This window comes from Sorex araneus, chromosome X, assembly GCF_027595985.1.
Source record: "Sorex araneus isolate mSorAra2 chromosome X, mSorAra2.pri, whole genome shotgun sequence".
NCBI lineage: Eukaryota > Metazoa > Chordata > Mammalia > Eulipotyphla > Soricidae > Sorex > Sorex araneus.
In genome coordinates, this window is record NC_073313.1 from 275,982,628 (window position 1) to 276,007,355 (window position 24,728).

Genomic DNA, 24,728 nt, shown 5'->3' on the forward strand with positions numbered 1-24,728 from the left:
AATACGATCGACTGGTTCAGCACCTCCATGTCTGTGCAAAACTGCCAAGAGTGACAAAGCCACAAACAGACGCCTGTCTTCAGAAACTCTCAGCTCATTCGTCAACGTGGTTTGGCGAGAGCCTCAGGCAACCACAAGCTAACGTCCGAGCTCACAAAGCTGTGCAGAGATGTGATAAAGGAAGACCTCAAAGAGAGAAGAGAAGCAGTGTTGGCGGATGTGGCAGAAACCGGGAAAAGTATTCACAACGCTCACCTGTCCTTTGCCAACTACAAGACCAAGATGACTGTCCTCCAATGTCCCGATGGATCTATCACATCCTCCAGAAAGGCAATGGAGAAAATTATTCAGGACTTCTACTCGGATCTCTTTGACAGCCATGTCCACCTGCCCACATACCAAATTCCGAAGGATGGATATGTTGTTCCCAACGTTCTCCCTTCTGAAATCCGACACACCATTTCGCTGGTAAAGATGCGAACAGCACCTGGTCCGGACAGGGTCAGACCTGAACACCTGAAGAATCTGCCACCAGTACTCATCAATACACTGGCCACTCTTCACATGCTACCTGTCTGAATGCAAGATTCCGTCCCAGTGGAAAACCAGTAGGACCATTCTGTTGTACAAGAAGGGAGACATCCACAACATCAGCAACTATCGCCCAATCTGCCTGTTGTCTGTCGTCTACAAATTGTTCACTCATATCATCCTGAATAGAATAGGAAGAACAGTAGACAAAGGACAACCATGCGAGCAAGCCGGGTTTGAAGAGAATTCAGCACAATAGACCATATCCACATAGTGACCAAACACATTGAAGTTTCGCGAGAGTTCAAGATGCCACTCTGTCTAATGTTCATCGACTTAAAGAAGGCCTTCAATTCTGTTGAGACTGAGGCGGCATTCAAACTCAGTATGTCAAAATCCTCCGAGAGCTGTATTGTGGATTCACCACCAGGATCTCACCATTCTACAAGGAAGTGATCTTTGATGTAAAGAGAGGGGTGTGGCAAGGTGATACCATTTCACCGAAACTCTTCAGTGCTGCCCTTGAGAACATCATGCAACAACTGGAATGGGAAGGAAGGGGAGTGAAGATAGATGGTCGGCAATTATACCACCTCCGCTTCACTGATGACATCGTTCTCATAATGCCAAACATTAGCCAAGCGGCACAAATGCTGGCCGACTTCGACCATGAGTGTGGAAAGGTCGATTGTAGCTGAATCTCAACAAGACGATGTTCATGAAAAATGAACTGGTCCCTGAAGCTCCATTTTCTCTCAATGGAACGAACATCTCCTAATGCAGCAGCTATGTGTGTACCTGGGTCAAGAAATCAACATGAGGAACGACTTGGTGCCAGAACTGCGCAGGAGGAAGAAAGCAGCGTGGAATGCATTCAAGAGCGTCGAAGAGGTGGTTAAGAGAACGAAGAAACTCCGACTCCGGGCACATCTTTTCGATTCCACCATTCTTCCTGCACTAACACATGCCTCAGAGACCTGGGCCCTATGCAAGCAGGATGAGAACGCTATTAGGGTATCCCAAAGAGGAATCAAAAGAGCTATGCTGGGAATATCATGTCTCACTCAAGTGAGAGAAGGAATCCGGAGTTCTGACCTCCATCGACGGTCAAAAATCAGGGATGCTGTCTCGTTTGCCAAGGCATCAAAAATCAGATGGGCCGGTCATGTAATGCGATTCAGAGATGACCATTGGACTAGAGTTGTTACAGACTGGATTCCATGGGACGTCAGAAGACCTCGTGGCCGCCCTCCAAGTAGATGGTCAAATTTCTTCATCAAATCTCTGAATGAATGATTTGAGGCTCTTTCTGTTCCTGGAGTGAGCAGGCATCATTGGGCTACACTAGCTCGAGACAGGGACAAATGGAGATGTTACTGGCACCTGCTCAAGCAAATTGAAGATCAACGGGACTACAAGTGATACAAGTGAAGTGATATCTACAGAACAAAAAATATTGACTTATAAAGAACTTAGTAGCCTTTCTACTAATTTTATACTTTGTTAAAATTATTATTACTGAAGTAACATGAGTATAATAGCTTATACACTACATTAGGTATGCAATGTTACCACACCACATCACCACCAAAGTGCCAATATCCCTACACCAGTGTCCTTAGATTTTATTTCATCTATTTCCCTCCTCCCCACCTCACCTGCTTCATTGAAAAGCTCAGTTCTTTTTTATCACTCTAAGGATTTCTTTTCTTGGTCATTGTATTTATTTTTATTTTTTCTTTATATTCTATATAGCAGTGAGATCATCAGCTATTTGACTTTTTCCTTCTAACTTAATTCATTTAATATGAAAATTTTTTATATTACTGAAGCGATAGCACAGTAGGTAGGGCATTTGCCTTGCATGCAGCTGACCCGTGTTTGATTCCTTTGCTACTACACCATATATGATGGCAAATCATAGAGAGTTTTATATATATATATATATATATATATATATATATATATATATATATATACCTCTTAGAGAGCCTGATAAGCTACTGAGAGTATCCCACTTGCACGGCAGAGCCTGGCAAGCTACCCGGGGCCTATTGGATATGCCAAAAACAGTAACAAGTCTCACAATGAACATGTTATTTTCTTTTCCTCCTCTTCTTCCAATAGAAATAGAAAAAGCTCTTCCTCATTTTTCTTCTTTTTTTTCTCTATTGATTTTATTTGAAAGTTTTTCTGTTGTTTTATAATTTTCAAATATACTTACTATTTTATTTTTTATTTATTTTATTTTTTTAATATTTTTTTATTGAGTCACCATGTGGAAAGTTACAAAGTTTTCAGGTTTAAATCTCAGTTATACAATGCTCGAATACCCATCCCTTCACCAGTGCTCATATTCCACCACCAAGAATCCCAGTATAGCTCCACCCCACCCCCTCACACCCCTAACCCCCCCCCACGCCCCTGGCCCCCCCCTAAGCACCCCCCGCGTGTGTAAATAATAAATTTCACTTTACTTTCACTTCGATTGCATACAATATTTCAACAAAACTCACTATTATTGTTTGGAGAGTCTCTCCCCTAAAGTCAGACCTGCTGAGAAGGAAGCATTAGATATCTTCAAAGCTGACACGCCACTGGCCAAGCAAGTGAAAACAGAGATAAATGAATGGGACTATCTCAAACTAAGAAGCTTTTGCACCTCAAGAGAAACAGTGACCAAAGTACAAAGACAATCTACAGAATGGGAAAGGATATTTATGCAGTACCCATCCGATAAAGGGTTGATAACAAGGATATACAGTGCACTGGTTGAACTCCACAAGAAGAAAACTGCCAACCCGATCAAAAAATGGGGTGATGAAATGAACAGAAGCTTTCCTAAAGAAGAAATCCGAATGTCTCAGAGGCACATGAGAAAATGTTCCACATCACTAATCATCCGGGAAATGCAGATCAAAACAACCATGAGATATCATCTCACACCACAGAGACTGGCCCACATCCCAAAAAAACAAAAGCAACCGGTGTTGGCGTGGATGCGGGGAGAAAGGGACTCTTCTTCACTGCTGGTGGGAATGCTGAGTGGTTCAGCCCTTTTGGAAAACAATATGGACGATTCTCAAAAAATTAGAAATTGAGCTTCCATTTTTTTTTTTTTTTGCTTTTTTTTTTGGGTCACACCTGGCGATGCACAGGGGTTACTCCTGGCTCTGCACTCAGGAATTACCCCTCGCGGTGCTCAGGGGACCATATGGGATGCTGGGATTTGAACCCGGGTCGACCGCGTGCAAGGCAAACGCCCTACCCGCTGTGCTATCGCTCCAGCCCCCAATTGAGCTTCCATTTGACCCAGCAATACCACTCCTTGGAATATATCCTGGAGAGGCAAAACGGTATAGTAGAGATGGCATATGTATTTCTATGTTCATTGCAGCACTGTTTACAATAGCCAGAATCTGGAAAAAACCAGAGTGCCCCCAAACAGATGACTGGTTAAAGAAACTCTGGTACATCTACACAATGGAATACTATGTAGCTGTCAGAAAACATGAAGTCATGAAATTTGCATATAAATGGATCAACATGGAAAGTATCATGTTGAGTGAAATGAGTCAGAAAGAAAGAGACAGACATAGAAAGATTGCACTCATATGTGGAATATAATGTAACTGAGAAGTACAAGTTGGCAATGATGCAACTTCTGGCAAATATCTCTCTGGACTTAGTTACTAAAATACTAAATTACAGAAACCCAAAACTGAGAAGCCAATAAGTGTGGTCACTCGACCTCATACCTCTTCATCCTCAGCAATGGAAAATAAATTATCATTTTTCTTCTTTGCTCAGGAATAATTCTACCTTGGTATTTTACAGTTACTCTTGGTGGTGCTCTTCCCCAGTTTACAGTACAACTGCTTTATTTATTCATATATTGAAGGTTCTTTGAATTCTTTCCAGCTCTTTACTAAAGCTGGAACTTTATAACTAAAGTTGTGAAAATAGAGGTGTATTCTTTTTTTGAATTGCTATTTTTATGTTCTTGGGATAGATATTTCGGAGTGAACCACTGCATCAGGTGGTAAAACATGAAGTGTGTGTGTGTGTGTGTGTGTGTGTGTGTGTGTGTGTGTACGCGCGCGCGCGTGTGTAGTGCAAGAGACTGAACACAAAACCTCACACATGCAAGGCAAGGCTCTACAGAACTAACTACAAGCCAGGCCTCTCTACTAAGATGATTTTATTCAAGGAATTTTTGTTCAGGCTCCATCTATCTAAATTAATGGAAAAATAAAAGTTTCCAGTTTATTCATTAATACATTCCATTGAATAATCACTGTATCACTGTCATCCCATTGTTGTTGATTTACTCGAGGTAGGCACCAGTAATGTTTCTATTCCTCCGAGCCCTGAGATTTTAGCAGCCTCTCCTTATTCATCTTTCCCAATGATTGGAGGTTTTTTCAGAGTTAGGGAAATGAGACCTATCGTTAACTGTTTTTGGCATATTGAATATGCCACGGGTAGCTTGCCAGGCTCTGCCCATGTGGGCAGGATACTCTAGGTACTTGCTAGGCTCTCCAAGAGGTATATATATATATATATATATATATATATATATATATATAACTCTTTATAATTTGCCATCATATATGGTGTGGTAGCACTGTAGCACTGTGGCACTGTCATCCTGTTGTTCATTGATTTGATTGAGTGGGCACCAGTAATGTCTCCATTGTGAGAATTGTTGTTACTGTTTTTGGCATATCAAACACATTACGGTAGCTTTCCAGGCTCTGCCATGCGGGCAATATACTCTAGCTAGCTTGCTGGGCTCTATGAGAGGGACGAAGGAATCAAACCCAGGTCGGCTGTGTGCCAGGCAAACGCCCTATCTGCTGTGCTATTGTATGGTATGGTATGGCATGGTAATTATGGAAAATGGGTAGGAAGTGTCTTATAATGTGTTCAGAAAGCAGCCTGGAGTATGGTGGCAGTTTGGTAGTGTAGGTCTGCTGCTGGAGCTGGATCCCTTGGGGCAGGGAGGGTTCTCACCAGCCCCCCTTTCGGGCACCCCGAGTGATAACAGCCTGACACAGAGTCCCATTGAATAATAAATTAACTTAAAACCCCCACCTAATTCACTATAGCTTTCTTCTAATCAGTTACATTAGTTTCCTTGCTATATTTTCCCAACAAATGAGAAAAGAAATCAAGATAATAGAGAACATTTTTTAATAAATAAAGCTGTAATAAATCAAAGCTGCCAATTACCTTAAAACTTAATAGAAGGTTCTCATTTCACAAAAGTGATTTTTTTTTTTTTTTGCTTTTTGGGCCACACTTGGCGATGCACAGGGGTTACTCTTGGCTCTGCACTCAGGAATTACTCCTGGTGGTGATCGGGGTACCATGTGGGATGCTGGATATCAAACCTGGGTCAGCTGCGTACAAGGCAAACACCCTACCTGCTGTGCTATAGCTCCAGCCCCCAAAGTGCTTTCTCATTGGTTTAAGTCTCAATATTACTGATCAATTCTTTGGTTTACTATTTTAGAAAAATACAAAATAGCTCTGAAATATGAGTTATTATACCACTCTGAGAAGAAAATAATTGGGCAGAAATGTAACTCAGTGTTAGAGCACTTGCCTTGATGTATGAGGTTTTGGGTTTGAAATCCAAACACCAGAAAACAAAACAATAATAATAAAATATCCATACATTTAAATAGTCCTCTAAATATCTTTGATAAATATTATTAAAACTTAATAAATCCATGAAGAAATTAGATTATGCTTTGTCTCAATTAATAGATAAGAAAATAAAGACTCTGAGATTAAATGACTTGCTTAGGTCATTTAGATTAGGGCTGCTTCAACTCTAAACTCTCCACTCACAACCCTGCTTTGCATAAACAATGCTACATGTACGAGCACTTCTAGAAACAATTCCAACCAACGTGGTTGATTTTAAAGTTTGGTCCTTATGCAGTCAGAAATCTTTTGCAAACTTTTTTCCAACCCCCATATTCAATTGTTAAGCCACATATGGGGTAATGATCCAAAGTTCAAGAATCAAGAAACTAGGTAGTAAATAAGAACTCTGGCTCCTGCTACCGGTTCAATTACTTTATCCACTATCTCCCCATGGAAAGAGACTATTTGAGATGGAGTGTGTGGAGGTATTAAGCTTGTGGGGATAAAATCTTTGAAGACAGACCAAAATTCAAATTTTGATTCTGCTATTTTCCTGTTATTTGAGATGATGCAATTTTTTAACTCTTAGAGAATATGTGTTAAGTTAGAAACCATTATTAAGATGATCGCATAAATAATCTAAGGGTAATAATATATATTAAAAATGTTAATGGTGATCATTTAAGGTTTGCTACTCTGTACTATTAATCTTAAAATTAGTTTGCAAGTGAAAGGACGGAAATGTAAAGATAATTTTAAAGTAATACCATTTCCCTTCATTAGACACTAGAAAAAAAATTAAGTAATGAAATTCACTTATAAATGGATGAACATGGAGAGTAGCATGATAAATGAGTCAGAAGGAAAGAGAAAGACATTAATTTATGGGATAAGAAAACAAACATAGTATGAGACTAATACCCTAGGACAGTAGAAACAAGAGCAAAAACAACTGGTCCAGGATTGGAAGCTTGCCACAGTGTTGGGGGGAAGGGCAGTTAGGATAAAGAAGGGACCACTATGCACTATGACAACGAGAGTTAAAAAAGATCACTCTGGTCAAGAACTGAGTGCTGAAAGTAGTTAAAGGGACAAACATTATAACCCCTAAGTGCCTATGTTGCAAACTATAATGCCTAAAAGGAAAGAGAGAGACAGAGCATGCATGCAAGAGAAAACAAAGAAAAGTGCTTGCCATAGAGGCAGGCTTGGGGGCTAGGGTAGTGGGAAGGAAACTGGGGGAATTAGTGGTGGAGAATGTATACTGGCAAAAGGACAGGTGTTGGAACATTGCGTGACTGAAACTCAATTGTGAACAACTTTGTAGCTGTGTATCTCACAGTGATTCAATTTTTAAAAAGGGGAATCTGTATAGTGACTTTAAATAGCTAATTTATAGGCATTTAAAATTCGTTATGTGCTGGAGGCTGTATCAGCTCATTGCCCTCATTATCTCTTTTATTTGGGCTGGAGCGATAGCACAGCAGGTAGGGCGTTTGCCTTGCACTCGACCAACCGGAGTTCTATTCCTCCACCCCTCTCTGATAGCCCCGCAAGCTACCGAGAGTATCTCGCTCATGGCAGAGCCTGGCAAGCTATCCGATATGCCAAAAACAGTAACAACAAGTCTCACAATGGAGACGTTACTGGTGCCTGCTTGAGCAAATCGATGAGCAACGGGATGACAGTGACAGGGATCTCATTTATTCACTGTCAACCTGTTGGGTGAATTTGATAATGCTTTCCATAATACTGCTAAAGAAACTGAAGTTTGCAATTTAAATAATTTGATAAATGGTGAGGGTGATAGACCCAGGAGAAGATCATCCCTAAAACGAGTGAGTCGAGTTCAATCTCCCTCCAGCACAGCACTGCACTTCGGGTCTCCATCTGCCATCGACCACTGCTTAGTGTTGCCCCGGTGCCCCTGGGCATTGTCTGGCTTGCCACACTGCTGGCTTTGAGCACTGGATCTTTTAGACCCACAGGAAGTGGCCCTCATGGCCATGCTGGTGATGGTAAATAAAATATGCATAAATAATTAAAACATTATTTATCCTAGGTCACATTCAGTCAGTCACTGGAAGAGACAAATCTTAACACTGACCTTTTTTGAAGCTAACCAAAACTGTTGGCTTTCTTTCCCAAGATGAGCTCACTATTATGTGACTTGGTTTTCAATTTTATTTATTTATTTATTTATTTATTTATTTATTTATTTATTTATTTATTTATTTATTTATGTTTTGCTTTTTTGGTCACACCTGGCGATGCACAGGGGTTACTCCTGGCTCTGCACTCAGGAATTACCCCTGGCAGTGCTGGAGGGACCATATGGGATGCTAGGAATTGAATCCGGTTAGGCCCCATGCAAGGCAAACACGCTACCCGCTGTACCCCAGGTTTTCAATTTTAAGTAAGAAGATATTTAAATTTTTTCTTCACAACCAGGAATTTAAAGCTAATATGCAACCAATTTAGCTACTTCAAAGGAGTATGACCATAAATAAGTTTTTTAATATTTTTGAATTTCCATATCCACATCTCTAAAATGGGGATAAAAGCAAATTTTTCTGAATTCTTGAATGATTAAATGGGTTGTATATTTTACGGCAGCAAAGATCCTCAATTATAGTTTTAGTAAAGGCTAATTTATTATTGAGCCAAGTAAACTACAATCATATAAAAAGCTGGCAATAGAATGAGAGTAAATAGATCATGTTTTGGTGGATAAAGGTACCTATATTTACACAATTATTTAGAGAGCCATGAGAATAATCTTTGCTAAAGCCCTACTTTAAAAGCAAAGTAATTAGATGCTTCAACATAGGAAGAAATTTATATTTGATTTGGACCACAGATGCATATTTACAGCATTGAAACATTTCATTCCTTGGCTAAAGATGTAAAAAGCTACTCTAGCAAATATGAAATAGTAAAATAAATGAAAAGTTCTCAATCATTTAAAAAGAAATAGCAAATGAATTAAAGAAAGACCAAAGCATATGTAGGTGTCACTGGGAAAAGTGAAGCACCGAGAAGTCTCTATTTTTTTGTTTTGCTATGTTTGGGGGCTGTATCCAGGTGTACTCAGAGCTTACTTCAGTCTCTGTGCTCCGTGATCATTTCTGGTGTGGCTCAGGAAATCATCTGTGGTCTTGGGAATCAAACCAGGGTTGGCTGTATGCAAGGCAAGTGCCTTACCTTTTGTACTATCTCTTTAGTCATTCTCTACTTTCTTTTGTATAAAAAGGCATCATTGGTGTTCACTGTAAGTGGTTTCATTAAATAAATAGTATTTAAAGCACAAAGAGGTCCATTTCTATCCTTTTTATACTCAAATATATTCAGAAAAATTTCTGTAAATTCATGTTTCATCCATTTTAGTAAAGGTATTGTTCACTATTGTTTTTTAAACAAGATTCAGAGCCTTGTAAACTAGTGAAAATCCTGGGTTAAATCCCATCTGTATAGAATTGTGCTTTCCATATATTCTATTCACATAAATAAAGGAACATAAATTCATTCTAAGATGTCACATTTGCAGACTCAGGATAGATTTCTTTAGAGGGAGACCGAGGAATATATATTTTTTGTATTGAGCAGCTTTGTATTACTTTAACAAATGCAACAATTATTGCATTGGAACAAGAACATTTGAAGTGAAAACATGTAATCTACCTGTCCATCCACTTATTAATTTACTCATCACCAGAAACTTACTGACCCCTTATTAGTGACCAAGAAGTAAACTCCACTGGTATTCTCTAAAAATGGTAACACTTGACTTCTTCAGAGATACTCTCACTGAATTTGGTTTTGATTTTGTAGGATTAACAATGTGCTTCTGTGTCCTGTCCTAAAGCCTTACCCCGTTTGCCTGTGAGATTAATAGGCTATTTTAAATTTAGCCCATTTGGAGTTCATTTTCCCCTTTTCCTCTGACTCTTCTGCTAACAATATATAAAATACTAGTGTGCTACATGTTATATTTATATCTAGCACCATATTTTCTTCTAAAGTAATAATGTTATAAATAAATAAGTACTTATCTTATTAGTATGACTGTAAACTTTAAATCAGATACCTGGATATCTATCAAGCTTCTTTTTTTTTTATCTTTTGGGTCACACCAGCAATGCACAGGGGTCACTCCTGGATCTGCACTCAGGAATTAGCTCTGGTGGTGCTCAGGGGACCATATGGGATGCTGGGAATTGGACCTGGGTCAGCCGCATGCAAGGCAAATGCCCTACCTGCTGTGCTATCACTCCAGACCCTATCAAACTTCTTACTCAATTGTAAAATGATAATTAATATCTCTATTTCTAAGCAAATAATTTCTGATTTCCGTCCTAACAGAGTAAGTACAAGTACTTAGAAATTTCCCCTTGAGACAAGACTATAATTGTTTGAAAGATATCCCATGACTTTAGTTAGCCTTCAAAATAGCAACCAACACTGTAGACAGGTATTATTTCTTCCTGGTAATTATCAGTGATCACAAATGCAATTACTCAACCAAAAATATTTGACCTGGTATAATCATCTTCAACAAGCATGTGCTTTGGAATTGGTGAGTATCTTCCAGGAGAGATGGGTGGTAAGGAGGTTTTGTATTCTAAAGTGCCATTGTTGCCAAGTAGATGATTTTCCATTGGCGGAGAATAAGCTAAAAGGTAAAAGAAAAAAATAACTCTAATGTGGGAAATTCCGTATGTTATGCTACAGTTCTATTAAAAAAATAAAGAGTCTTTACCACATGTCAAGGGTCTTCTTGCCTGCAAAAAGGGAGGAGTTTATTTACATTCAATGTTTACAAACACATGGTGACTTATTCGGGGAAAAATAGTAACAGCAGTGATATCTGTAAGCCTGGTTAGAATAATTTGGTGAAGGAATTGGAGAACCATATTCTCAAGAGATGATTAATTTATACTGAAATAAAAATGTTTGCTTTCTAATTGTAGAGCTTCATCTTTTCATGTAATATTTAGTAATTAATAATGATATTTAATCATTTTTAATAGACTGTGAGAAGTGAGCTTAAATCTCAAAATATATTTCTTCTCTATTCCAGAAAGGTTAATAATTTGAGCTTTTCTTTCTATTCCCCCACCCTAATAATTTTCCCTTCTGGGCAACTAAAATTCATACTTCAACTACCACCCCAACTGGATCTCTTGATTCTGTTTCTCTTCTCAAATATTTTAATTTATTTTTAATTAAGCATCATGGCATACAAAATTGTTCACAATACAGTTGTCTAAGGCATTCATGATCCAGTATCAATCCCACTACTCTTGTGACCTTCCCTCCACCAATGTCCCCAATCCTAACTCCTGAGCAGGCACAAGCAAATCAGGCACAAGCAAATTTGCTTTCTATTGCTTGTTACAACAAAATGGCCAATGAAATTAACATAAAATAGATCAATAAAAGTCAATTTGTGATAATAGTCACATTGCACAATGGATAACTAAAGTCAATTAGGATTTAATGAGCTGAAAGGTGCTGATTGAACCTTCTGTGTTATTGTTTTTGCTAATTAAGCTTGGAGGGTTTACATGCAGCATTCTCATAATATCTGCAGTGCTCCACTAGGCTGTTAGTATTGTGAATTTGGAAAAGATGTCTTGAGATAGCATATGTGGCTGCACGCTCTGGGAGCTGTGGAGCTGGACCATTCATATATCAGAGGAGATTGAGTATAGTGGCTGCAGGACCTATCTGGAAGAGAGAGGAATCTGCCTGACACAATTCCAAGAAGGGCATAACATTTTCAGCCCAAGGAACAATATATCTGGAACAATTTGGTGGCTTCTTGATGCTTATTTGTGGAGCTAGGATGTTTATATGTCAATCTCCTCAAACATATTTTATATTTATGTAACAACAAATGTTGTTCCTACATAAATCCTTCATTGCCACCACTGTATTGAATACAATCTTTCCCTTTTGCCTGTATTATAAGATTGACCTTATAAATAGCCTTTATAACCAGATTCTATGGCCCTAAAACTATGTTATTCTAAGAACCTGAACTTTGTACCACTGTGCCAATGAACTATAATTCCTTCCCTTTATCACATCTGTGATATTAAAATGATTTCCATTCTTCAAGATACAATCCAGATAGCAACATATACATAAAGATTTTTCTGAACTTTCAAAGATAGGCTATTTTCCATTCTCTCTTTCCTTGAATTATTCCAAAGGTACTTATTTTTATCTTTCCCATGGCATATATACTCCTATATTTTTTCTAATTGTAGAGGTTATTTATATATCTGAATTAGCCTTCCAGTGAAGGTCATGATTGTACCTCCTTTGTATCTCACATATTACCTTACAAAGTGTCTTTCACATATTGAAATTACTTCTACGTATTTCTTGAATTAATTATAATGTGTATTCTTACCTTTATCCCTTTGACATTGACCTTACATGCCTTTCATGAAGTTACAATCTCAAGACTGATTATTCTGAGACATTTCATTTTGAAAAACCTTGAAAGTTAGAACTTTTTGAAATTCTAAGGCAAAGCTTGTTTCAGCTCATTGAATGCTGAAATATGTATATATGCATATATACATGTTCATATATATAGTGGGGGGAGTCATTTTAGAATTAGTTTTAAGAAAAGCCATATTAAGCATAATGAGAAAGTAACCAAATTATTTTATATTAAAATTTATTTCAGATGAAATATCTAAATCTGAGAAGTGAAATGACTTTTTAAGACCAATACTAGTATGTCAGGTCTAGAAGACATTTGGGTTTCCAGTATTGCAACTGATTCACCAAGTTGCTCTTTTGTTTGTTTGTTTAGGAGTCACACTGGTACCAATAAAACTATCCCTTAAAATTACACTTATAAAACTTCCTTTAACTGAGACCAAATTTTTGCTAAGTTTTTCATTGACGTAATAAAAACAGGTGACTTATATAGCAGTGGGTCTCCCTGATTTGTCCTGATCCCCCTCTATTCCATAGTGACACATTATCTTCTATTTTCCTTGCCAAAATTCAGGTAAAGGTCAAAGCTATGCTGATAGCTATGGATAATGATTTCAAATTGACTGCAGGATTTTTTTTTTCTTCAGAAAAAAGCAAATTGCTCTTCCTTATTTATTTTGGCAGCCTTTCTTTTCCACCCAGCTACTAGAGATCTGAACTAGAAAGAATAAAATGTCATGAGTGATATTATGCTCATGTACTTGAGAAGTAACTTAGAAATTTTCTTCCCCTATACTGTAGTAATGACACTGTTCCAACAAAATGTCTTTTACCAATGATACACTCATAAGCTCATTAGGACTTCTTCAAAACATTAGGTAAGGCCCAGTAGGCTGTGTCCTCTGAGAATTTCTATAGGCTAATAAACTAGTGAAGATATGAATAGGGACTTTGCCAATTTTAGTAGAATGCTATTATTGTAAATCTGGCATACTGTTCAAAGACAACACTGAGTGTGGTACTTACAGTGAGTAATATCAGGTGGGCCATAAGGATCAGTCATGTAAATGGTGGTGGGTTTGCCAACTTTTAGATAAACAACATCTGATGTGTTCTTTAATATTGCTACCGCCTCTTCATGTGTTACTTCTTCTAAACTATAGTTGTTTACCTGAAAGGGAAAAAGAATTCAATATTAAGTTTAAACCTATGCAGATGAAGTGTGATATTCAGGTAATAACATCTATAGAATCATGACATTATCTAAATATTAATTTTAAATTACTGTTTATTACCTATATTACAGTTTGACAGCAAAAAAAAATTAATGGCTTTATCCAAAGAAAATAAGGTACAGTTGTTGATGTTATAACAAGGTTGATTTTGCCACTTTCTGTGAGGAAGAAATTCTTCTAGAATAATAAAAATTAGAATATCATTTTTGAATTAGAAAATGGTTGAATATATTTCTTCTCATGATGCAGCATTTGTGATTATAAAGTGATACATATTTATTGAAGAAAATGAAAAAGTATGAAATGGAGTAAAATTTAAATCATTTATATTTTTTCTGTGCATATAAACTTCTTTAAACAATTGTGACCATATTTTACTCATTGCTTTTAAACCTGATTTCAAAATATTTAGCAACCATTTATCTATAACATGAAAGTCTTCAATACTTTATTTGTTTTTATCTTTTAATTTATTTATTGAATCACAGTGAGATACACATTATAAAATTGATCATGATTGCGTTTCAGTCATACAATGTTCCATTACTTGTCCCTTCAGCAGTGTACATTTCCCACCACCAATACCCCCAGTTTCCCTCCTGACCCCACATCCCCTAGCATGCCTCTATAGTAGGCACATTTCCCTTCCCCCCCTCTCTTTAGTATTTGCAGTACAGATACTAAAAGATTAAAAGATTATCATATTTGTCCATGCTGGGTGAAAGGATTCAGAGAGACAGGGACAGGGATAGAATGATTGGACTCATTTGTTGGACATGAAAAAAAAACATAGTATGAGACTAATACACAAGAACAGTAGAAAAAAGTTCCAGGAGGAATGGTCCATGGTTGGAAGCTTGCCATGAGTAGTGATGGGGGGGAGGGAAGCTTGGATAGAGAAGGGACCACTATAACAAAGATAGTCAGAAATGTTCACTCTGGACAAGGGATCTACAAACTATTGTCATGAAACAAGACATTCCCTATCCATGAATGGTGCCTTAGCACATGCAAATAGTGCTTTGACTTTTACCAGGGAGGAGGGTATGACCTTCACATCAGAGTTTACCCATCTCCTTCCCTGGGTCTTTTCTCCTTTTTCATTCTGGTGAGCAATTTAGGATTTGTATTTTTCTTCCACCTGTGGGGTGGAAGACAGTAAATAGAACTGGAAAAAAGAAACATGAAAAATAGGAGCAGGGAAGTTTTCCCCTCCACTGAGAGCTGAAGGATGCTGTCATACACAAGAACAAGAGGTAGTCCTAGCTTAGCAGGACCATTTCCTATAGCTCATCACAACTGGTACAGTGGAGTTCCAGTGAGCTAGATATGATTCATACACAACTTTTCTTCATGATCAAGACTTATTTTAAGAGTATAGTGTTGCATAGTTCTAACATAATAATTGTATTATCTTCCTACTAAAGCATTTTAGTTTGCTTCTAATTTTTATGCTCTCTATATGATATTATAGCAAACAACATTTTTTCTTGATACATCTTTGGTAGTTTTTTTTAAGATAAACAAGTGTAATACCTAGACCACATTTTGACTTTTGTTAAGCTTCTGCAATTCTTATTATGAAAAGAAATATGAATCAATTTACCTTTATACCACAACTATATGAGAGTCACTAATAGCTTTATCAATTTGAGTTTTCTTTAAAACTATTTCCATCAAAATGTTATTTAGTGGTTTATCTTATTTGAGAGAGGAAGTATTGGGACCATATAATGGTGCTCAGAACTTACTCCTAGCTTTCAGCTCAGAGATCACTCCTGGCAATAGTAAAGGGACCATGTGTGTTATTAGAGCTCAAACCAGAGAGGGAAGTGTCTATATCACGGTGCTATTTCTCCAGCCCAACAGTAATTTATTTCCTAAGAATATTAATGTTGTAACATAGGGCTTGAAGTATGAACAGACTCAAGGGTTTAAGGATATTCTATTGCTGTTTTAATGGTAATTCCCCTTTCTTTCTTGTAAGGAAGTGACCATGATAGAAGTGCAAATTTTACTTCATGACAGTGGAATTAGAGGAGACCTCTGCAATAATTAAATGGTTTAAAAATATTCAAGATGCATTTTTTTCTCTTTCTTTTGTTTTTTGTGCCACATCTGGAGATTCTCAGGATTTATTCCTGACTCTGTGCTCATGGATCATTCCTGGCAGGACTTGGGAAACCATATGCGTGGCCATGGATCAACCTGGTAATGAACACAAGTAAGGCAAGTACCATAAACCCTGTACTATCCCTCCAGTCTCAAGATATATTTTCAACACAAGTTTATTCTTATTCAGCCACAATGTTTTAATGATGTCATTTTTAATTTCTATTGGAATTGTATAGAATATTTCAAATAAATCTGCCAAAAGCATTAGATTAGATCCCAATAATATATCATCTCTGTATTATTTAATACCTTAGTTATAATATCTTGCAATATTGATTCTTGCCTTCTTCCTCCATGTTATCAAATACTATATGTGCTACTTAATCCCTGGTAGGGTAGTTTGATTTGGAAGACCTGCAACAGAAGGGAACTGAATCTAACTGATGCATATGAATGCTGATTATGAGTCTCCACACAGTCTTAAAAACTCTCTACTAATGCCAACAATTTTATTTCAGCCACGTGATATGCTCTCAGATCCTTTTATATTTCTAGTATGTCATATTTGCTTATCCACCGATTGAATGTTGATTGCATATCTGTTTTGTGCATATTATCATTCTAGGTATTAGATTTCAAGTAATATTAATAAAGTTGACAGTAATAGCAGATACCTATCAGCTTGTTGTAGGCAAGAAGATGGGATTGGGGCATGGGGGAGGGCTTGATAAAGAATGATGGAAGAAATAAAGTCTGAAACCTGAACCAGCCCAAGGCATGGAAACTTTTTTGACAAAGGACCTATCTAAGGAGCCTGGAAAAACATTGAGATGCAAAATTGTAGGCCAATTGCATGAGGCTTCCTGAGGGGAGAGGTGGTTGGATTCCCTAGGAAGAGAGGTCCTCCACTGGAACAAAGGCCTTGTGAAAAGTAACAAAAGAAAGCCATCAGTCTCCAAACTATCAATAGATAACCACCCTCACAATGGAACTGTGGGAGCAACTTGGAAAAAGTGTACATAAAGTAATTTGGCAGAGAAAGAAGCTAGTATATGCAGCTGGTAACCATACTGCTTGTGCCCATTCTATCAGGCACATGTATCTGCACATATGTCGCCCTCATCTCTCCTCTTTATGTTTGCACTTTGGGCTCTCTCCACTCTGGAGAAGCCTGTGCTCTCTCTTCAGCACACCTTTACCAACCTTTCCTTTACTTCCCTCTACCTCCATAATAAATTCATATACTTGACTATTTGTATACTCCTGAAATTTTGTGTGTGTGTGAGGAAAGGACTGGAGCAATAGCACACTGGGTAAGGCATTTGCCTTGCACGCAGCCGACCTGGGTTTGATTCCTCTGTCTCTCTCATAGACCCTGGCAAGCTACCGAGAGTATCCCACCCACATGGCAGAGCCTGGCAAGCTACCCGTGGTGTATTGGATATGCCAAAAACAGTAACAACAAGTCTCACAATGGAGACGTTACTGGTGCCCTCTCGAACAAATCGATGAACAGTGGGATGACAGTAGTCTCTCTCTCTCTCTCCTCTCTCTCTCTCTCTCTCTCTCTCTATATATATATATATATATATATATATATATATTTCCTAGGTTTTAGTCACATAATGTTCCAACACCCATCCCTTCATCACCCATCATTTCCCAACACCAGTGTCCCCAGTTTCCCTCCCCACCCCTGCCTGCCTTTATGGCAGGCAGTTTGTTCTCTTTCTCTCTCACTCTCTCTCTGCCTCTCTCTATGTGTCTGTCTCTTTTCCTTTCTCTTTTTTTCTCTATATTTTTCTTTCTTTCTTCCGCTTTCTCTCTCTCTCTCTTTCATTTTGGGCCTATGATTTGCAATACAGATACCGAAAGGTTCTAATGAATATCCCTTTACCTATTTGCAAAACTCAGTTCCTCTCCAAAATGATCATTTCCAACTATTATTCTTATGCTGATTCATGCACAACTTTGTAAATGTTTATCTCACTGTGATTCAATTAAAAAAATTAATTGTACTTTTGCTGTAGATAAAATAAGCTATAAAAATATCTAGAAAATATCACCATTTAGTACAGTGTCTGAAAATGACTTTGCTGATGATTCAACTACGAGGAAAATATTTAGATGAAATGGCAGAAGTGAAAAATTGAAGGTAAGGAGAGACAAATACGAGTGGCAAAGTCAAAAGAAATTTGTTCCATTAAATAGTGGTAGCTCATTTGTTTTTAATTTGGTGAGTGATATGTTAAAAATGTAGACAGACTTTTAGTGGTAGCCTATGTTATTAACAACATATGCTTCAGAGACACACAGACTATGATTTGATTTCAAGTCATTTCACCTTGGGAAACTTATTTAATCGTGTTTGTCTTGTATTTTACATCTATAAACTAAAGATCAGAATATTGCCTCAAAATATTGATTTGAACATACTGTATTTTGTAAATTGACAACATAGTAAAGAAATTATTAAGAAGTTATATTCCTGCTATTATAATTATCCATCTCTTTCCCCAGGAAACAAAGTCTTGGTAAAAAATTTCGCTGATCATTTTTTGTAAACATCTGTGAACTGATGAGTTTAATTAGGATACTGGTGATGAGGCTTCTGTGAGATCTTTTAAAATTTGGAATTGTACAGGATCTGGACCACAAAGGACTCTTTGTGCTGAAGTCTTTAAAATGATTTTCTACAAAAATGGGTTTATTCGGGTTAATAATATGTGTGTACTATCCTCTGAACTTTTATTATAAAGGAACTACAGCTGGACCTGATTGTATGCAGAGAGAAGCTTTCAGGTTGAAAAAGATTAGAAGGGAGAGCGAGGATCACTTCCTATTTATCAAGGGATATATACAACAGGAAGAAATCACACTCTTAAACGTATACGCACCTAATGAGCAACCCGCTAAATACTTAAAACAAGTCCTAACAGACTTTTTTTTTTTTTAATTTTTTATTGAGTCACCATGTGGAAAGTTACAAAGTTTTCAGGTTTAAATCTCAGTTATACAATGCTCGGATACCCATCCTAACAGACTTTAAGGTGGACATTGCTAGCAACACAATAGTAGTCGGAGAATTCAACACTGCCTTATCAACTTTGGATAAATCGACAAGAATAAAACTCACCAAGGAAATACTGACACTGAAGGAAAAAATAGAAGAGAGAGGCCTAATAGACCTATATAGGGCTTTACACCCCAAACAGAAAGAATACACGTTCTTTTCCAGTGAACATGGAACATTTTCCAAAATAGACCATGTACTGGGCCACAAAACATACCTCAATAGAATCGGAAAAATAGAAATTGTATCAACTACCTTCTCAAACCACAATGTGCTGAACATAGTAGCTAACCACACACAGACGCAGAGAATCAAAGCAAACACCTGGAAATTAAACAGTTCAGTGTTGAACAGTGAGTGGGTCAGGAAGGAAATCAAGGAAGAAGTCAAGAGATATCTTGAAACAAATGAAAATGAAGACTCAAACTACCAAAACCTATGGGACGCAGCTAAAGCTGTGTTCGGGGGAAAATTTACAGCTCTGCAAGCATTCCTTAGGAAGGAAGAAAGGGCCTACACAGATAGCTTGACTTCACAGCTCAAGGCCTTAGAAAAGGACCAGAAAAAGGAACCCAAACCAGACCGAAGGAAGGAAATAATAAAAATTAGAGCAGATATTAATGATATGAAAACCCAGAAAACAATCCGAAAAGTCAATGAAACCAACAGCTGGTTCTCTGAGAAAATAAACAAGATTGATAAACCACTAGCAAGACTCACAAAGAAAGAGAGAGAGAAAACCCTAATAAACCGAATCAGGAATGAAAAGGAAGACATCACAACAGAAACAAATGAAATCCAAAAGATTATCAGAGACTACTTTGAAAATCTATGTGCCACGAAATAAGAGAACCTAAAAGAAATGGATGAATTCCTTGACTCCTACAATCTCCCAAGATTGAACCAAAAAGACTTGGAATTCCTGAATAGACCCATTAATATCAAGGAAATTGAAACTGTAATCAAAAGTCTCCCAAAAAACAAAAGCCCAGGTCCAGATGGATTCACTGGCGAATTCTTCCTAACATTTAAAGAAGACTTGTTGCCAATTCTCCTCAAGCTTTTCCAGGAAATTGAAAAAACAGGAACTCTCCCAAATAGTTTCTATGAAGCACATATCTCCCTAATACCAAAAGCAAACAAAGACACCACTAACAAAGAAAATTATAGACCAATATCCCTGATGAACACCGATGCAAAGGTCCTCAACAAAATATTAGCAAATAGGATCCAACAAATCATCAAAAAGATCATACACCATGACCAAGTGGGCTTCATCCCGGGGATGCAAGGATGGTTTAACATTCAGAAATCAATCAACATAATCCATCATATCAACAAAAGTAAGGATAAAAACCATATGATCATATCAATTGATACAGAGAAAGCATTTGACAAGATCCAACATCCGTTCTTGATGAAAACCCTCACCAAAATGGGTTTTGGAGGAACTTTCCTCAAGATAGTCGAAGCCAACTACCATAAGCCTATTGCAAGCATTATCCTTAATGTGGAAAAAATAAGGGCCTTTCCTCTAAGATCAGGGACAAGACAAGGATGCCCACACTCACCACTTCTGTTCAATATAGTTCTGGAAGTATTTGCAATAGCTGTTAGACAAGAAAAAGATATCAAGGGCATCCAGATAGGAAAGGAAGAAATCAAACTCTCACTATTTGCAGATGATATGATACTATATCTAGAGAAGCCTAAATCCTCTACTAAGAAACTTTTAGAAACAATAGACTTGTACAGTAAAGTTGCAGGCTATAAAATCAATACTGAAAAATCCATGGCCTCCCAATATGCAAACAATGAGACAGAGGAAAGGAACATGAAAAAAGCAATCTCATTCACAACTGTGCCCCAAAAAATCAAGTACCTCGGAATCAGCATAACTAAAGTAAAAGACCTCTACAAAGAAAACTACAAGACACTATTCCATGAAATAAAAGAGGACTTGAGGAAATGGAAACATATCCCCTGCTCATGGTTAGGGAGAATCAACATTGTCAAAGTGGCAATACTCCCCAAAACACTGTACAGATTCAACGCAATCCCTATGAGGATACCCATGACATTCTTCAAAGAAATGGATCAAGCAATCCTAAAATTCATATGGAACAACAAAGACCCACGGATTTCTAAAACAATTCTTGGGAAATTGATGATGGGAGGCATCACCCTCCCCAACCTCAAACTTTACTATAAAGCAGTAATAATCAAAACAGCATGGTACTGGAACAAAGGCAGAGCCTCAGACCAATGGAACAGGGTGGAATATCCCTACACACAACAACAAATGTATGAGCATCTAATCTTTGATAAGGGAACAAGAAATATGAAATGGTGCAAGGAAAGCCTCTTTAGCAAATGGTGCTGGCACAACTGGACAACCACATGCGAACGAATGGGCTTAGACCTCGACCTGACACCATGTACAAAAGTTAGATCAAAATGGATTAAAGACCTCAACATCAGACCACAAACCATAAGGTACATTGAAGACAAGGTTGGCAAAACTCTCCATGATATTGAAGATAAAGTATCTTCAAAGATGACATGCAACTGGCCAACCAAGTGGAAACAGAGATAAACAAATGGGACTACATTAAACAAGAAGCTTCTGCACCGCAAAAGACATAGTGACCAGAATACAAAGGCAATCTACAGAATGGGAAAGGATATTTACCCAATACCCATCAGATAAGGGATTGATACCAAGGGCATGTAAAGCACTGGTTGAACTTTACAATAAGAAAACATCCAACCCCATCAGAAAATGGGCTAAAGAAATGAACAGAAACTTTCCCAAGGAAGAAATACGAATGGCTAAAAGGCACATGATAAAGTGCTCTACATCACTAATCATCAGGGAGATGCAGATCAAAACAACCACGAGATACCACCTCACACCACAGAGACTAGCACACATGCAAAAGAACAAAAGCAACCACTGTTGAGAGGATGTGGGGAGAAAGGGACCCTTCTACATTGCTGGTGGGAAGGCCTACTGGTTCAGCCCTTTTGGAAAACAATATGGACGATTCTCAAAAAGTTAGATATTGAGCTCCCATTTGACCCAGCAATACCACTGCTGGGAATATATCCTGGAGAAACAAAAAAGTATAGTCGAAATGACATCTGCACTTATATTTTCATCGCAGCACTATTTACAATAGCCAGAATCTGGAAAAAACCCAAATGCCCTAGAACAGATGACTGGTTGAAGAAACCTTGGTACATCTATACAATGGAATACTATGCAGCTGTTAGAAAAAATGAGGACGTGATTCACTTTAGGAGAACTATAGTTTTTAAACTGACTGCACATAAAAATCATTTGAAAATTATTTTTAATTAAGAAATATGGATTGTTTTATTCCACTATAGAGAAGCTCATGTATCTCTCCTCATATCTCTCCTTTTTTTTCCTCCCTCACATGTCTTAAAACTTTCTTCAGGAAGAACTATCTTGCTTCATGCACACAAACAGACACACACACACACACACACCAAAAAAAAAACAACAAAAAAAGAAAAGACCAGAATAAAAATACATGAGGTAGGATGCTTGCCTCACAGGTTTTGTGATTCTGGGGATCAGATTTTGATCCCCAGAATCACACTGGGTTTCTGAGCCCCACTAGTAGTGACCCCTAAGTGTACAGCCAGAACAAGCCTTATCAACATGGAAAGTATCATGCTAAGTGAAATAAGTCAGAAAGAGAGAGAGAGACATAGAAAGATTGCACTCATCACACAAACCTTATGTGCTCCTTGGTATGACCCCCCCAAAACTTCAAAATATTGTAATGAAACATGACTCATATTCTAGAAAATTTTATTTATTAGGGTTAATTGAGACCTGAACATCCATATTTTTCAAAATATATCAAGACATTTAAATGTGTCACTGATTTCTCAATTTATTCAAGAGATGTCAGCTAATGAAAAGGGTGTGGCTTTGGAACACATCAGGTCCAACCTGATTTCATAATTCATTCCATAATCTACATAAGACATGAACAAGAATAACAATACTGACTGCCTTACCCTTCTCTCAGGGAGTGAGGACTATGTAAACTGCTTTAGGAAAAAATCTTTTCAGAACAAAAGCAGTGGGGCTGGATAAATAGTATAAAAGGTAGTCTCTTGCCTTACATTGGCTACCATACCCAGCATGCATGTTTCTCCATACACCCTCAGTTATCTTTGAGTACCCCTGGGTCTGAACTCCCAAACCAAAAGAATTTTTAAAAACCCTTTTGTTTCTTATCTAATTTTTGTCTAGGGAAGTATTTTTTAGTGCTTTTTGTTATTGAGCTAATTTCTTTATACTTGCCTTGTATTATGATTTTCTGGTTGTTATTTGGATAAACCAGGCAAAGCTTTTGAATCAACCAAAGTAATGATTCATCACAATAAATATAAATTCATACAACTTAAGTGTCCAAGAACAGATAACCGGATAAAAAACTATGGTACTCTGCACAATGGAATACTACTAGCCATTAGGAAGAATGAAGTCATGAAATGTGCTTATAAATGGATGGACATGGAAAATATCATGCTAAATTAAATGAATTAGGCATAAGAATTAGGCACAAGGGACAGGCATAAGAATGACTGCATTCATTTGTAGGATATAATATATACATGTATATAAAGAGACTAATATATATATATATATATCTCAATGTCATCCCATTGCTCATCATTTGTTTGAGCGGGCACAAGAGTAACGTCTCTCATTGAGAGACTTATTGTTACTGTTTTTGGCATATCCAATATGCATTGGTAGCTTGCCAGGCTCTTCCACGCTGGCTCAATACTCTCGGTAGCTTGTTGGGTTCTCTGAGAAGGGCAGAGGAATCGAACTCGGGTCAGACTCATGAAAGGCGAATGCCCAACCGCTGTGCTGTCACTCCAGCCCAAATATATATATATATATATATGTATATATATACACACATACATATATACCATATATACATACATATATACATATATACATATATATACATAATATATGTAGCACTGTTGTCCTGCTGTTCATCGATTTGCTCGAGTGGGCACCAGTAACATCTCTGTTGTGAGACTTGTTGTTACTGTTTTTGGAATATCAAATACACCACGGGTAGCTTGCCAGGCTCTGCCATGCAGGCAGGATACTCTCAGTAGCTGCCAGACTCTCTGAATGGGATGCAGGAATTGAACCTGGGTCTGTCGCATTCAAGGTAAATGCCCTACTGGCTGTGCTATTGCTCCAGCCCATATAATACATAATATATAATATATAATATAATGAGACTAATACCCAAGGAAAGGGTAAACAAGGGCCAGGAGGACTACTCAACGGTTAGAAGCTTGTCACAAGACTGTGCTGGGGGGTGAAAGGATAGAAAAGGGACCAGCATGACAAGAATAGTCGGAAATGATGATTTTAGACAGGAACTGAGTATAGAAAGCAGGTAAAGGAATTTACCCGATAACCTTTCACTATCTGTATTATCAACCATAAGTTACAAAAGGGGAGAGATAGAGAGAGTGAGAACAAGAGAGCGAGAGTAAGAGAGAGAGCAACTGAGAGAGAGAGAGAGAGGGAGAGAGAAACAGAGAGAGAGAGAGAAGTGCCTGACATAGTGGCAGGTGGG

General features: G+C 37.6%; 1 protein-coding gene across 24 annotated transcripts in view; it reads right to left on the bottom strand.

Moving 5' to 3' along the window:
* Positions 1 to 24,728, bottom strand: part of DLG2 (discs large MAGUK scaffold protein 2) — a 1,649,366-nt gene that overhangs the window by 533,961 nt on the left and 1,090,677 nt on the right. For all 24 annotated transcript variants that reach the window (XM_055122503.1, XM_055122502.1, XM_055122499.1 and 21 more), the window contains 2 exons: positions 13,675 to 13,819; positions 10,726 to 10,861 (listed from right to left, as the gene is read on the bottom strand). In XM_055122503.1, the coding sequence (XP_054978478.1) occupies positions 10,726 to 10,861; positions 13,675 to 13,819 (281 nt within the window). The remainder of the gene's footprint in view (positions 1 to 10,725; positions 10,862 to 13,674; positions 13,820 to 24,728) is intronic.